At 49.1% G+C, this 15,385-nt stretch overlaps 1 protein-coding gene across 1 annotated transcript in view; it reads left to right on the top strand.

Annotated features, from left to right (window-relative positions):
• Positions 1-2,516: 2,516 nt before the first annotated feature.
• The window catches only part of LOC136933076 (collagen alpha-1(XXVII) chain B-like), a 42,211-nt gene continuing 29,342 nt past the window's right edge, over positions 2,517-15,385 (top strand). The window contains exons 1-7 of the mRNA XM_067228454.1: positions 2,517-2,569; positions 4,279-4,349; positions 6,719-8,028; positions 10,674-10,727; positions 13,673-13,726; positions 14,928-14,981; positions 15,084-15,137. Coding sequence (XP_067084555.1) covers positions 2,517-2,569; positions 4,279-4,349; positions 6,719-8,028; positions 10,674-10,727; positions 13,673-13,726; positions 14,928-14,981; positions 15,084-15,137 — 1,650 coding nt within the window. The remainder of the gene's footprint in view (positions 2,570-4,278; positions 4,350-6,718; positions 8,029-10,673; positions 10,728-13,672; positions 13,727-14,927; positions 14,982-15,083; positions 15,138-15,385) is intronic.

Genomic DNA, 15,385 nt, shown 5'->3' with positions numbered 1-15,385 from the left:
GATTAGACTATCAGGTGGTTTCCCTTTCTGAGATATGACACATACTACACAACTTGTACATGCTGCTGGAAGACCTGCACTGTATACTACTCTCAATCTACAATCTTTCGGATGAATGTACGATTGAGACTTCAGCACAGGACCATCACTAAGCGTGGTTTACCAACACTGGGGCATGTATGACTATTTCTCTGCCACAAATAGATATTTCCTCTAAATTTCCTGTTTTAATCTATGGAATGGCTAAGCAAAGAATGGGGGATGGCTTTATGAAGTCCAGATGTTTCCTGATAGAGGCTTCAGAGGACTATACCCCCAGGACTTGTGAATACAACATGGTATTTGGGTTCATCATGCACGGTTTTACATCACTCTAATTATAACAAGACATCTGATTGGGGACAGCTAGGACATGATCTCTGGGCTGCAGGGCATAACAGAGTAGGCAGAGTGAAGGGATACAATTGATGAAATTAGCATATTTTGTCCAAAGTGTGACTTATTTTTTATATCAGTGATCTAGCCATTCATTTGCCGGATTAATAGTTGCTTAACGTACAGCGAATCAACAACGATAGTATGTTGTATACTTGACTGCACTGTCCAATGCATGGGATCCTTATACAGTGGATGTCTGGCATAGGGTTGCTGGCCACATTGACTCCTTCAAATCCTTCAATTTCCTGCAGACAATGAACTTCTAATATCCATTGTAATATGAGGGTATAAAGACCAGATGACTTCCATTATACAACACCAGTCTGGAATAAAAACCATGGCACAGTCCTGCACACCTGTCAATGGTTAGACAAGGTCTCCAAGATGGCAGACACGTGATGAATGGAAGAAATTCAACTCATAAAAAAAACTACAAACTGGCCCTCTAACTTCAGTTTCAGAGCGTCATGTGTTTTAAGCCGTTCGGCAGTCCACTTATTCCACTATAACTCATTCATGAGTTTATCATAAAAGGGCTTTTGGCAACATAGGAATGAAAAAGAAATATCTCGCGCTGGCTGCGTCTCTGCGTGTCTCGTCGGAGTGGAGCAGGAACTCGTTCACCTGTATCGCAGTGGCCGAGCATAGACTGCTGTAAAGCGCAATAGCATCACAACTGAGCATAGAGACAATACAGCTACATTCCATTCAGTCATTTAGCAGACGCTCTTATCCAGAGCAACTCACAGTAAGTCCCCGAGGCAAGTAGTGAGGGTGAAGTGCCTTGCCCAAGGACACAACGTCATTTGACACGGCCGGGAATCGAACCAGCGACCTTCTGATTACTAGCCCGATTCTCTAACCGTTCAGCCACCTGACTCCCTAAACGCCACGGGCAGGCAGCTCAGAGACCACAAACATTACCTCCCTTGTCTGAGAGGTAACTAAATATACCATCAGACATGGAAGTGCTCTTTCAAGGTGGTGGGCACCCTTCCTGCCCCTGCACAGGCCAGAACTGTGAGGGTCTCTGTGCGAGGCGGAGGAATCCAGTTGCAAGGAGCTGAATCGAAGCACTGTTGGGGCTTAGCTGGACACTGTCACTGTGTGTTTGTTGAGGGAGGGTCAACGAGGACTTTATTTGGCAGAGGAATTTCACAGCACAGGACTGCAGAAGCACCAACGGAGCCCCACTCGAGGAAGTGATAGCACTGTCGGTCAAGGGGGCAGAGCACTGGCCGAGACCAATTAAGTGGAGATAATTAAGCCATGAGAATACTTATCATAGGTATTCTTTCAACTACACACTGCACCTGTGGAAATTATGAAACCCAGATTAGAATTTACATTTGCAATTTCAATACACGGTACTACAGATTATTGCATCGTCACTGTGGACTTGCTTCGGACAAAACAAGTGTACAGTGTAAACAAACAACGGTTCCTCCATTTGTTTTAAGTCTAGACAGTTACAGGCCCATAAATAACTTGACAGCTGTGCTCATACCTGAAGGTGCTGTGTCGGGAGTAGGTGTCGGGAGTCGAGACTCATTGTTGACCCTGCTTGTGGTTTTACCAGTCCATTACTGTGGCGATGGAAGTTAAAACACGCTTTGCTTTCGAAGACACACCTTCAAATGAAACGCCATTCATGTGATACATTTGTTTCCTTCGATGTCAGCTGAGGGCGATAGAGGGAGGTGTGTTCCCTGAGTCCAGAGAATTCCCTCACTCCACAATAACTTGCACATTGGAAACGTCAGCTAACAAGGCGGTCGTCATCCATTCTAATGTTCTCATGGAAAGGTAAAGACGTTGGATCTTTCCTTCTGAAATGTAACATCCTCCGGTTCCCTGAGAAAAACACGCTGATGGACCGTGTTTTTCTCTGTCATCTTTACAAAGAAATTTACTTAACTTAAGACAATGAAAGGAGAGGAAGGATTTACTCTTGGTAGATTGGTGTAATTCGCTTCTTTGTCAATGCTGTAAGTATAACATGGAATGTAAATAATTCGCGGGTTTCTGCCATCTCTGGACGGTTGTACAAACTCTCAAAAAAGAATGAAGTAGCCGCTATGGATCTGGACAATGCCCCGTACTCCAAACTCAGACCAGCTGGAGTCGGGGGGTGAGTACACTGCAGACCATCATAACTCATTGTTACGCTTTCATGTTGTTTAAACCAAAACATATGTCTCTAAAGAAAATACATCTCGAACAAAGTGAGTTCATGGCAGTGGACCAGCTGCAATGACTAGCTCAGTGATATTCATCAGTTGATGAATGAATGATACCCGTAGCCAAGTTCATAAAGCGCTTAGTCATGAAATGACTGCCGCCCCCCCCCCCCCCCACCCCTCTTTTTCACATGTTCCAGCATAGTTTATTTATGCTTTGTGATTTGAGCGAAGCTGAAGGAGTCCCTAAAAGGCTTTGTTTGCGTTTGTATTCCTGGACCAGTACTGCAGGCACGTTATCTTAAATGTTATGTGGTCAGTGCAGTTCATCTCCACTCAGCCTCTGACTGCTGCAGCCAGCCACTACTGTGGGAGGGAAATTATGGGATGTGTGTGAGGTGGAAGAGATCCTCTCATTCTGCTCTTCTTTCTCTCCTCCCTCTCCCCCTTATCCCCTCCCCTCTCCTCCCTCTCTCCTATCGTTCTCCTCCCTCTCCCTTCCTCAGTGTGGACTCCAAGTTGCTCTAGGCCTGTTGGCTGTTCGGCCAGGGAAACTCCTAAAATATTGCATCATATCACTGTTTGAGCAACTAGTGGTCACAGTTCAACAGGCATGACTTTAACAGCTCTGTCTCCTAGCATCATTCACTGGAATGGTGTTAAAGCTTAAAACTGAGCAGTAATTTTAAGTAAAAGTTGAAAGGCGACTCTTAGGAACCAAAACCTGTGGTTCACCGGTGGTTTTCCTCTTTTCCCTGGTGAAGTAGTTCCCTACAGGTCGCTGAGGGGCTAGGTGGAACGAAACCACAAGCTAAACAACTTTCTTAGATGATGGATATGTAGCTTATCCAACCCACAGCCACATGGTGTGAGGGACTTACACTCTGAGTGTCTACTGTAGCACTAGCAGGCTGATATTCCACTGCTGTTACAGCTTCCCAGCATCCTCGGGACTGTTTTGGTGCATAACTCCAACACTTCGACATCTGAAACTGCCGAGCGACATTCCAGACTCACAGAGCCTCCTGGCCCTGCCACATCAATGGCTCTTTCGGGGATTAAACAAATGCAAGGGCTAACATAATCAACTCGTGTCACTGTTTGAACTGAATGCGATTGGTCTCATCTGTTCAGTGACAGTGTCGATCCAGATGTGCCTTACTTTGATCGGCCTGTGGGTGGCGCTCACCCTGATAAAGGTGATGTTGGGCCTCTGAGGTTCTCCCCAGGCAGACTGTGTGTGTGTCTGTTGGTGTGTGTTGGGGGTGGGGGGGGGATAGATAAGAAACAGCTCACTGACTGTAAACAGCTGTGGAGGTTGGCGGAAGCTGCTGGTAGTGTTGGAGCAGAGCAGGAGAAATGCACAGAAAGGAGGGCTTAATCTTGTACAGAAAACCACCTTGACACTGCTACTGGCATATAATGTAATAAATAACACATACCTGTTACAAAACACAACCAAAACATAAAACATGTTGACATAACAATTTACAAGGAGACTTCCGAAATATATACGGTGGCGGTGTAGACTGTTTCAGAGTCTTTCATGACATGATGATCATTTCCCGGGCAGGCATGGCATCCATCTCTTCCAAATCAAGGTGCTTCATCCTGGGTGTGGAAGTTGTGTACGTGACCGCTGTCTCTCTCTCCCCCCCAGGAGAGCCCTGGTTATCTGGGTTCTGCTGTCCTGCTCCTGTTCCGTGGGGCTCGCTCACACGCCTGCTGAAGGTAAGTTCTCTTCTGGAGTGAGGGTGATAATGACTCGGTCTGGTTAGGATTTCAGGAGGAACATTTAACTGAGCCAACAGTCTCTGAAACATAACAGGCATGTTGGACCAGGAACAGATACTATATTGCATTGGGAAACGCTGCAGTGTCCTTAGAGGAGTCAAGTCCCAGGGGTTAGCCTGGCCCAGGTGATGTGGTGTGACAGGTTAGCCTGGCCCAGGTGATGTGGTGTGACAGGTTAGCCTGGCCCAGGTGATGTGGTGTGACTGGTTAGCCTGGCCCAGGTGATGTGGTGTGACTGGTTAGCCTGGCCCAGGTGATGTGGTGTGAATGGTTAGCCTGGCCCAGGTGATGTGGTGTGACTGGTTAGCCTGGCCCAGGTGATTTGGTGTGACTGGTTAGCCTGGCCCAGGTGATGTGGTGTGACAGGTTAGCCTGGCCCAGGTGATGTGGTGTGACAGGTTAGCCTGGCCCAGGTGATGTGGTGTGACTGGTTAGCCTGGCCCAGGTGATGTGGTGTGACTGGTTAGCCTGGCCCAGGTGATGTGGTGTGAATGGTTAGCCTGGCCCAGGTGATGTGGTGTGACTGGTTAGCCTGGCCCAGGTGATGTGGTGTGACTGGTTAGCCTGGCCCAGGTGATGTGGTGTGACAGGTTAGCCTGGCCCAGGTGATGTGGTGTGACAGGTTAGCCTGGCCCAGATGATGTGGTGTGACAGGTTAGCCTGGCCCAGGTGATGTGGTGTGACTGGTTAGCCTGGCCCAGGTGATGTGGTGTGACAGGTTAGCCTGGCCCAGGTGATGTGATGTGACAGGTTAGCCTGGCCCAGGTGATGTGGTGTGACAGGTTAGCCTGGCCCAGGTGATGTGGTCTGCATCGCTCTGTGTTGTGTCCATGCTAGTACGGTTAATCCAGAGATGAACTGTGGCTTTCTCTTGTTGTTCTGGCATTGGATCTGCCCATACCATACAGTTCAAGTGTGTGTGTGTCCACTGAAAGGCCATGCACAGCGTTGACAGGGTCAGCACCTCTCCACACACATGACTTGTGGCCCAGCTGCTCATGGTCACGTACTGTAGTCACTGCAGTTTTCTCTTTACTGCAGTAATTCAACCTTGACAGTCCTTGGGTTTCGGTTGTCCACATTTGTTTAGCATTACAAGAGGGAAGCCACATAAGCATATCAATTACAACAGGGTAGCATTGGACGCTGAAATGCAATGAATCACCTTGCGCTCTGCATAGCGATTGGGTGGATTTGTTGACATAAGGTAAACACTGTAATTTAGCATCTGCTTTCTGCTTCCCGACAGCTTGCCAATTAGCCAGGTGCCTTTTTAACTAGTATTGTTTACATCACAGATATGACTAACAACGTTTAAAAGTCAGGCACACTTTTAAGGCAGCACACCACAGGAAATGTTGCTGGTGAGATTTTGTAAACCAAATAAGTTACTGAAACCTTTCATGCAGCTGATTTGATTTATAATATTGAATGTCTGGGAAGTTTTAGGATTTCATTCAGTTCTAGACTATAAGTACAAGTGGTTTAGATTCAGAGATGAATTCTGGACACAATACACAAACTAAACAAATACAGGATTGCAGTGACAAGTAGTTTGTGTGTGTGTGTGTGTAACCTTATTTCTTCCCATGAGTTGGCCATTCAGGCCTTATAGCAGGGAGCGAAAGTCTGCTGTAATTCACCTTTAATGAAGTTGGCCTGTCAAGTTACTATCCTTACTCTGTTAGCAGATCAGGCGTTTCCAGCAGGCGGTATTGCCTGTCTCTGCTGAAACACAATTACTATCCCCTTAAGGGACCAATTGAGCTAACCCGAACACAGACTGACAGCCCAATTGTATAATCTGCAGCCTGGTAAAATGGATGCATGGCCTCATTAAAAGTTCTTTTATGCTTATCCTGCCATATTATGTCCATACACTCTGTCCATTTACTCTGATATGCTCCGTTTGAACTGTCCAGTATGTAAGGCTTTGCTTGTGCTACCTGAGAAACCATATTAATGGTAGGCGTTTTACTTCTGGTGTGCTTAGTGTTAAAGACAGTCAGTCATAACCTCATAAATATTCATCCACATTATTTTTACAGTGACATTGACAGTGTATGACATTGCAACCTGTCATTTCTACTAAGTTTAATGATAGGAATTCCAGTGTTAAAAAACCCCAACTAAATCATATCATGGTTCTTAAAAAGGATTTGCTGTGCCATCCAATCAAAGGAATTCATTATGTTAATGTACTAAGAGTCTCCAGAAAATCATTGCTTGCAAATGTATTATACTATGAGCCTGGCTGTATTGACCAGGAGGGACTATGTGGTGACTGTGGTCCTGCTGTTCTGTAGATGTGGATGTTCTGGAGCAGTTGGGACTCACTGGGAGAAGAAGTCCTCCATCGTCCGGGTCCCGCTCCGCCCCCCAGGGAGTCATCCCCTTCAAGTCTGGGGTCATCCTCACCCAGCGGGCCCGGGTCCAGACCGCTGTGGGCTCCGTCTTCCCCTCCGGCAGCACCGACCTCTCCCTGATCCTCAGCCTCCGGTCCCACCGCGTCGCCAGCGCCTTCCTCTTCACCGTCCTGTCCAGGAGGAGGAAGCTGCAGCTGGGCCTGCAGCTGGTCCCTGGCCAGGTGCTGGTGCACTTGGGGCCGGAGAACTCTGTGAGCTTCGACTACGACGTTCACGACGGCCGGTGGCACCACCTGGCCGTGGGCATCCGCGGCCGGCGAGTCTCGCTCGACGCTTCCTGCGGGAGGACTAGCGTCCACGCGGATTTGCATTCGAAGGGGGAGGAGACCCTGGACCCCGAGGGCTCCTTCCTCCTGGGGAGGATGAACCAGAACTATGCGCCGTTTGAAGGCGCCATTTGTCAGTTTGATATTTATCCGTCTGCCTTGGCAGCTCATAACTATTGTCGGTACCTTAAGAAACAGTGCAGGGAGGCGGAGACGTACCGGGCGAATCTACCCCCGCTCCTTCCCCTTCTTCTCCATGACCCTAACTTTACTGTCACCCCTGTTGCCCCTCGGTCATTGACAGATGTATCCAGGAAGGCCCTTAGCACTGGTTTCACGCTGACTGGGGAAAAGACCAGGACTAATCTTTTTCCGACTCAGAGTTCGTCGTTACTCAACCTGTCCTCGTGGAGTAACGGTGGGATGACCCCAAAACGTGGTTCCATATCCCTCTCTCTTCCTGCAACACCGGCTCCTTCAACAGCTCGTCCCGGGCTAGAGCACCCCCTCCAGGCTGTGGCCCAAACTGTTACTGCCCCCCTCCGGACCAGTGGAACACAAATGTCCCGACACGGCGGCCCTAAAACCGGTGACGCAGGCTTCAGTTTCAAAAGGCAGCCACCTCAGGGGAAAAGTATGGCCTCGCCACTTTCCACCAGGCCACCTGAGGCGCAGACAAAACCGTCCTCCACCACAGCGCCCGGAGAGATGGCATCTTCGCACACATCCGTCCAGAAGAGGCAGACAGCAGTGCTTCCAAAGAAACCTAAGCCAAAAGTGCTGGGTGTGCAGGACGTCAACCCCAACTGGCCTTCCTTCGTCACTCCGGCTGCCACAGATGGCTTCCAAACGTTTGGGTTGGAACCGACCCAGTTTTCCCTGCTGGCAGGACCCACGGGCCTGAAGGGGGAACCAGGACCAGTGGTAAGAACATGGTGTGACATATCAAAGCCGGCGTGTATCTGTCTATGCATGTTAGCACTCTAGGCTTATGTTGTCTGTCTGTGTTGCTCGGAGAACTCGTGCTGTGCGTCTAATTGCCATTAAGGGAATTATCACCAAAATAACATGAAGGAATGGTGTGTCAGATAGAAGTGTGGTGCTCTAGAACATTGTTCTTCTTGGTGGCGTTCAGTTTTGTGGGGCCGGAGGATGAGTGGGAGGGAGGGTCATCCATCTTTGGAAGTCCCTGGACAGAATGCAGTGGACCCTAGTTCGAATCCAGCCCGGGCCATTTCCTCCATGTCCTCCTCTCTCTCTCTCTCTCTCCCTCCCTCGCATCTCCTGTCTCTTCACTTTCCTGTCCCAATAATGCAGAAATGCCCTCAAAGAAAGAGAACAAGCCAGGCTCCGTGGTGCGACTTGGTGCTCAGTAGGCCTTGGCTAGGCTAACGCTGAGGCGCTACATTCCTCCTGCAGGGTGAGAGGGTGAAGGGAAAGAAGGAAGTCATTTAAAGCAGGGTCGAAGGTCAGGGCCGCACCTCGACGTCTCAAGTTGAAGTTATACTGGATGGAGAAAAGGCATTGGGGATGTGTAAGTAGCTCTGCTGGAAGCTGTCAAAGATGACACATCTCTACACGTGAGGTCAAAGGGAGAATACTGGTTGGAACAAGGGTAGAACACAGTAGAACAAGATTAGAACACTGTTTGAAGACTCAGCTGAACAGAACACTGCAAAGGCCAGTCCGTAGAAGGAGAGTAGATCGCTGGATAGAATAGTAGAACACAGTGGTGAAATTATTGGGAAACCAAACCTCTGTTTGACGTTGTGCTGATAATTTTTTTTTTTTTATGAACGGCTGAAATGTTTGAACAGCTTTCAAAACTATAACAAGCTTGAGTGTTGAGCTTGTAACAGGCGGTTAATATCCCATAGTGTAATGGTAATTTGTTCCTATTCAACTGTTGTTATGGTGCCCAGATGGTAGGCTTGAGGCTTTGCTTGTTTTTTTTTAAGATCTTGTGAATTAGTGGACCTTGACTTTTGGCCTTGGCGAGGTGCCCTATAACTAAAATGTCAGCATTCAACATGGTCTGCATTCCTACTCAGATGACGTGTAATGAAACGATTTCTTCTAATGTCGATTTTTGTGAGTATGGTCGATGGATTAACAGTAGTTAGACATAGCCAGTTCTGCAGCTGAAGGAAAGAAGCTGTAACTTCACGTTGCCCTGTGAGGAACCTGGTCGCTCTGGCAGTGAGGATGGTTACCCACAGTTTCCATCGTTGACAAGCCGCACAGAGACTGTTACATCACACTTCACCCAGCCAGGGAACACGCTCAGCGAGGCTCCACGCTCAGCAAGGCTCCACGCTCAGAGAGGCTCCACGCTCAGAGAGGCTCCACGCTCAGCGAGGCTCCACGCTCAGCGAGGCTCCACGCTCAGCGAGGCTCCACGCTCTGCGAGGCTCCACGCTCAGCGAGGCTCCGCGCTCAGAGAGGCTCCGCGCTCGGCGAGGCTCCACGCTCAGCGAGGCTCCACGCTCAGCGAGGCTCCACGCTCAGCGAGGCTCCACGCTCAGCGAGGCTCCACGCTCAGAGAGGCTCCACGCTCAGAGAGGCTCCACGCTCGGCGAGGCTCCGCGCTCGGCGAGGCTCCGCGCTCGGCGAGGCTCCGCGCTCGGCGAGGCTCCGCGCTCGGCGAGGCTCCGCGCTCGGCGAGGCTCCGCGCTCGGCGAGGCTCCGCGCTCGGCGAGGCTCCGCGCTCGGCGAGGCTCCGCGCTCGGCGAGGCTCCGCGCTCGGCGCTGAGGGGGACAAGCCGTGTTCCAGCCAGCGTCTGAAGCATGTTCGGGAGAGTTACTGTACACATGGTGTACACGCGTGCGGTCGCGCTCGCGTGCACTGACGTGCCATCCGCTCCCGTTACGCGACGCCCCTCCTCATCCTCCAGTGTTCTCGATGAGAAGTAGCCTGACTGAAAGGTCGGGATTTGCCCCGAATGCACTGGTGCCGAGCTGGTTTCCCTATCCGACCAATCAGACAGCTGATGTCTGTGCTGCGCTTCCACGTTGTGTACACTGAAAACATCCGAATGCTTCGAAAAGCTTCATGCTTTTCCTCGCCCACATTGGAAACGAGATCCTTACTTTCCATCTTCAGGCTGCCCCCTCATTACAGTTGACCTTTCCCCGCTCTTCTAATCCATGTGAGTAAGTGCTTTTAAAGGTAGATGATACCCACCACCAACATGAGCTGCGTTTGCTGATCCTAGCGGCAGGAATCTCGCCGGTACGAGTCTGACAATGGCTTGTTGTAATGGGAAAAGGACTGAGATAACATTGCTTTCAGTAGAAGTGAGCTGCCTTGTAACACAACTCCTAAACCTGCCAACATATCACTGAAGCCCTTTGGAGTTCACAAGCGATTTTTCATCCAGGCTGTCCTTAGTGTACGATATTACCCCACGATGCAGGAAGCAGACTGAGTCATGTGAGACTTATACACTGGAGCTGCGCTAGTGGGGGTGATTAGGTTCATTGGCCGGTTGTCTCATGCCCCATCACTCTGCAACGTAACGCTGCCGTCTGCCTGACGTCTCATCCTCTCTCTCTCTCCCCCCTTCCAGGGACAGATGGGACCTCCGGGGAAACCCGGCCAGCCAGGAAGGAGAGGTCCTCGGGTGAGTCTTCGCCGTGCTTCCCCCCCCCCCTGGTGCTCCCACGAGCTCTGCAGCCAAGCTCTCACCCCCCAGTCCATCCTTTACACTAAGCCCCATGGTGCCTGGCTCTGGTCTGGTCTGGCCCACAGTTTTCCAACAGTAATACACGAAAATAACACTATTAGCGATAGCTTGATGAAGAAGGCTTATGATGAAGCACTCAATAACGTCTCTGGATTATGGCGCGCTATTCTCTTTCCGAGCTTGGTTTCCTTTGGCTCTGATCAAGCACTGTTTGTCTGCTGCCAAGGTCTGCTTCTAAAAGCTGGAGAGCAAACGGATGGAAGACTGGTAATCTACCTGGAGCCAAAGAGAAATTAGCTCTGTGTACAATGGTCTGATTGTTTCAATGTACTTCATTTATTTGTTTAGATTGAGTTCAAGTAGTGTTTATCTTAACCAGAAGTGGTTTAGCAGATTCATCCCAGCACAATCAGACACATCCTTAATTGTGCCCCCAAATTCTTTTCAGAGTAAATACAATTTGGACTTTCCTATATTTATTAGTCCAGTGGCACGTTATTTATGTGTGAAAGAATTATGTCGAGATCTGGGTTGTGCTACCTGCAGCAAACCAGACTGTGACCAGTCCTTCATGGGTTATACTGTGGGAACCCAAACTCTTTAAACAAGGAACAAGGAATTGAACTCAGCCTCTTTGGTGAGCTTAGACCCGGTATGTAGTGTATGGAGGAGGCTGCTGTAGCTAACTCTATGGAGGAGGCTGCTGTAGCTAACTCTATGGAGGAGGCTGCTGTAGTTCGCAGAACAAACCCTTGTGCGACGTGAAACTGGGGCGTGAAACTAGTCAAAAGTCTCTGTGTCAACATTTTCGATAAAACACCTATTTGATTTCAGCGTGCCGTAACTTGTAAAATGGGTTTTGTTTCGGAGGAGGGTATTGCAGCCTGTGCTGGAGTCACCTGGTGTTCATGATGTCTCTCCAGCCTGTGAGAGCCCAGAGGGTGTAAGAGCGTCTGTTCTGTCTTAATGGCCTTTTAAAACTGTTGCGCCCACGTGTCACCCCTGTAAAAGGCTCTGGCCCGAATCATAAACCTGGTGGCTGGTACGGAGTCAGGTGGCTGAGCAGTGAGGGAATTGGGCCAGTAATCATAAGGTTGCCAGTTCGATTCCTGGCTGTGCCAAATGACGTTGTGTCCTTGGGCAAGGCACTTCACCCTACTTGCCTCGGGGGGAATGTCCCTGTACTTACTGTAAGTCGCTTTGGATAAGAGCGTCTGCTAAATGACTAAATGTAAAATGGTGGCAGTTCTCCCTTAGTGACACGCTGCCGTCAGACACAGGCCCGCGCTGTGCCAGGTGTTGGAGGCCGCGTGGTCATGAACATGCGTGTTAAGCATGAGCATTTGTATGTACGGTGTGTGTGTGACGGGTTGTTCACCCCTCGGTGAGGGAGTGACTGAGCAGGTCATCTGAAGCGGATCTGAAGTTTGAACATCACGACAACCAACGCTCAAGTCTTCTTCCTCTTCCTCATTGCCACACTAATACGGTTTGAGGCGGATGAGACGTGAAGTGCCTCCAAATCTGCCTCTCTCTACCCCTTTATCTCTCTCCCTGTATCTCTCTATCTGCCTCTCTCTCTAGCTCCCTCCCTGTATCTTTCTTTGTATCTCTATCTCCATCTCTATCTCTCTTTCTCTCCCCCTCTCTCTCTGTCTCTGTTTTTCCCTGTATCTCTCTCTCTCTCTCTCTCTTTTCTCATCCCCTTCTTCATCGGATGATTTTTAGGATTTATCATCCAGCTGCAAATGCAAATCCAGTGCGATGCCCTGCATGGCTGAATAGGGAGAAGTTTTAGATGAGCTCCTGGCAATTGTCTCCACATGTGAAGTGTACTTGTGACTGACGGGGCCTGCCTGCCTGCCTGCCTGCCTGCCTGCCTGCCTGCCTGCCTGCCTGCCTGCCTGCCTGCCTGTCTGTCTGTCTGTCTGTCTGCCTGGGTACCTTGCTCCACAGCCTAATAATTAAACACATATACACAGACTGGGACACGCTGACCTCTTGGTCTCTCTCCCCCTCTCCTGTATCCCTCCCTATCCCATATGTCTCCCCTTTCTGCCCCCTGCTCTGTTTGACGCTGACTCAAATACAGCAACACTAACTCAAATACAGCAACAGCAACACTAACTCAAATACAGCAACAGCAACACTAACTCAAATACAGCAACAGCAACACTAACTCAAATACAGCAACAGCAACAATAACTCAAATACAGCAACAGCACCACTAACTCAAATACAGCGACAGCAACACTGACTCAAATACAGCAACACTGACTCACATACAGCAACACTAACTCGCATACAGCAACACTAACTCGCATACAGCAACACTAACTCACATACAGCAACACTAACTCAAAAAATACAGTCTGTTCACAAGAGAACCCGGGGAGGTTAACAATGGCTACTCCAGTAATATGTGGACATATTAGTTGGGATGATGCTCCGCTAGCCCAGAAGCTATCCTTCACCATGCACTTCTGCTGATAAATGTCCCCATCTGGTTCCCTGCTGAAGCAGGGTGATTTTCACAGTTCAGTGGAGAACACAGTTTGTGGCAAAGCGAGGGGAAAATGGTGTGGGATGGACGAACGGCCTTCACCCTGGGACCCCTGGATCCTCGTGGAAAAAGGAAGGGATGAGGGGGAAAATCACATCCATATGTTAAAACTCAGACAGACACTAGGCAGACAGACAGAAAGGCAGACAGGCAAACAGACAGACAGACAGACAGACAGGCAGCCAGACAAGCAGGTAGGCAGACAGACAGACAGACAGACAGACAGGCAGGCAGGTAGACAGACATATAGGCATAGTATAAAGTAACATTGCAATGTCCCAGCTGTGCTCTTCAGCTTCATGTATTCTTTCTGTTGCAGGGTCCTCCTGGTCCTCATGGCAACCCTGGTCGTCCCGGCCCGTCTGGACACAAGGTATGTACAATTAGATTTGGACAAGGGGGCATCGCAGTCAGGGGCCCAATATTGTGAATATTTGTGAAGATTGTGCAGGCGCTATCTCCTATCTGTCTCTCCTTTTGCCTGTGTTGTCGGGCAGGTTTGGCTGTGTGTATCTACAGTAACTGACCCACGGGAAGCATATACGTTTTATAACATTAGTCTTTTCAAAATGGAGTGTTCCTTATTTATAGTGTTGAATGTCTCTATAGTATGTGTTCCTTGTTGGTACATAGCATTTGTCATTTGTTAGCAATATTTCATTTCATGTCTGCAATGTTGACACCAGCCTTTGGACAGATCTGTTCCCGCCAGGGAAACCATAACATACTGGTGTTGACTGTGAACTTGGAGGGAACAATTTTATATATTTTTACAAGTTGACATCACGTGCAAGTAAACATGCAGTTTCTAGTGGTTAACAGGTGTAGATGTTGGCAAACGTAGCCTGGGGAGATGTTGGTCTTAAAGACAGACCGTTTAAAAACACCTGGCTGCAATGCCAAGCTGCAGCTCACATGAAAATGTGCGATACAGGTGCTGAAGGAAAATCTTACAGTTACACCCAACACAAACCTTGTAAGCCTTTACAGAAGCATTGTTAACTAAAGTATCTGCTGAACCAAGCAAGAGAGCCCCAAGACTGAGATGAAAACACCCCTTATCTCTTCGCAGGGTGACAGAGAATGTTCTACTTTTTTTGGCCAGAAGTGAGCTCATTGGAAGCCAAGTGTTCAGTGCCAAATCAGCCATTTATGAAATCAAGCAGACCACCTCTGTCCTGATAAAAAATTATTATTAGCACTTACGGATTACAGTGAGGGAGTAGTGAAAATGTGTGTATAATAATGAAGGTGGAGATATCTAGGTATACTTTCCAGAAGTCCTACCATACCTGAAGCCTGAAAAGGAAAATAAATGTGCCAGGTCACTATAAATAGCTCTTCAATGGCTTCATATAAACGGATCCTGTAAATACTACAGTACAAGGGTCTAGGCAAACCCATCGGCCTGCTCGCACCAAATGGAAATCTCCGTGATGTCACAGTACCCAAACCTTATCTCGTGTGCAGAGATCCTACACTACGAGCCACGTGTTGAAAGCTCCACATTGGGTGCGTGTTCACAGTGGTTCTGACGGCTCATACCTGCCCGTGTGTTGTTGTCTTCGTTGCAGGGACACAAAGGAGACCCCGGCCTGTCACCTGGTGGAGCCCCTAGTGGAGAGAAAGTAGGTGTCGTCTGCTGTGTGCCGCGGATTAGCCACTGCTGTGTGATCGACTCACTCAACCCCAGGTTGTTGCGATGGCGTTCTAAACTGTTCTGTCTCCAGGGACAACTTGGCTTGCTGGGATGTCCGGGGCTGTCCGGCCAAGTAGGTCGCAAGGTACGAGATCTCGGAGACGACACACTGCCCAGACGATTGCGATAGATTTGTGTGAAACCGTGTTGTGCTTGTGGCTGTTGTCTCTTCGCTCTGTTTTACACACACACACACACACACACACACACACACACACACACCGAAGACGTGAATCAGATTCTTTGAATGATTCGGAGAGGTAGGACGGACCACATTGGAGATCTGTAAATCACAGACTACACCTAAAACCGGCCCATTCTGACATCTCTTTG

The sequence above is a fragment of the Osmerus mordax genome, chromosome 24 (assembly GCF_038355195.1).
Source record: "Osmerus mordax isolate fOsmMor3 chromosome 24, fOsmMor3.pri, whole genome shotgun sequence".
In the NCBI taxonomy this organism is placed as follows: domain Eukaryota; kingdom Metazoa; phylum Chordata; class Actinopteri; order Osmeriformes; family Osmeridae; genus Osmerus; species Osmerus mordax.
The sequence above is the reverse complement of the archived record's forward strand: the minus strand, read 5'-3'. Positions and strand labels throughout refer to the sequence as shown.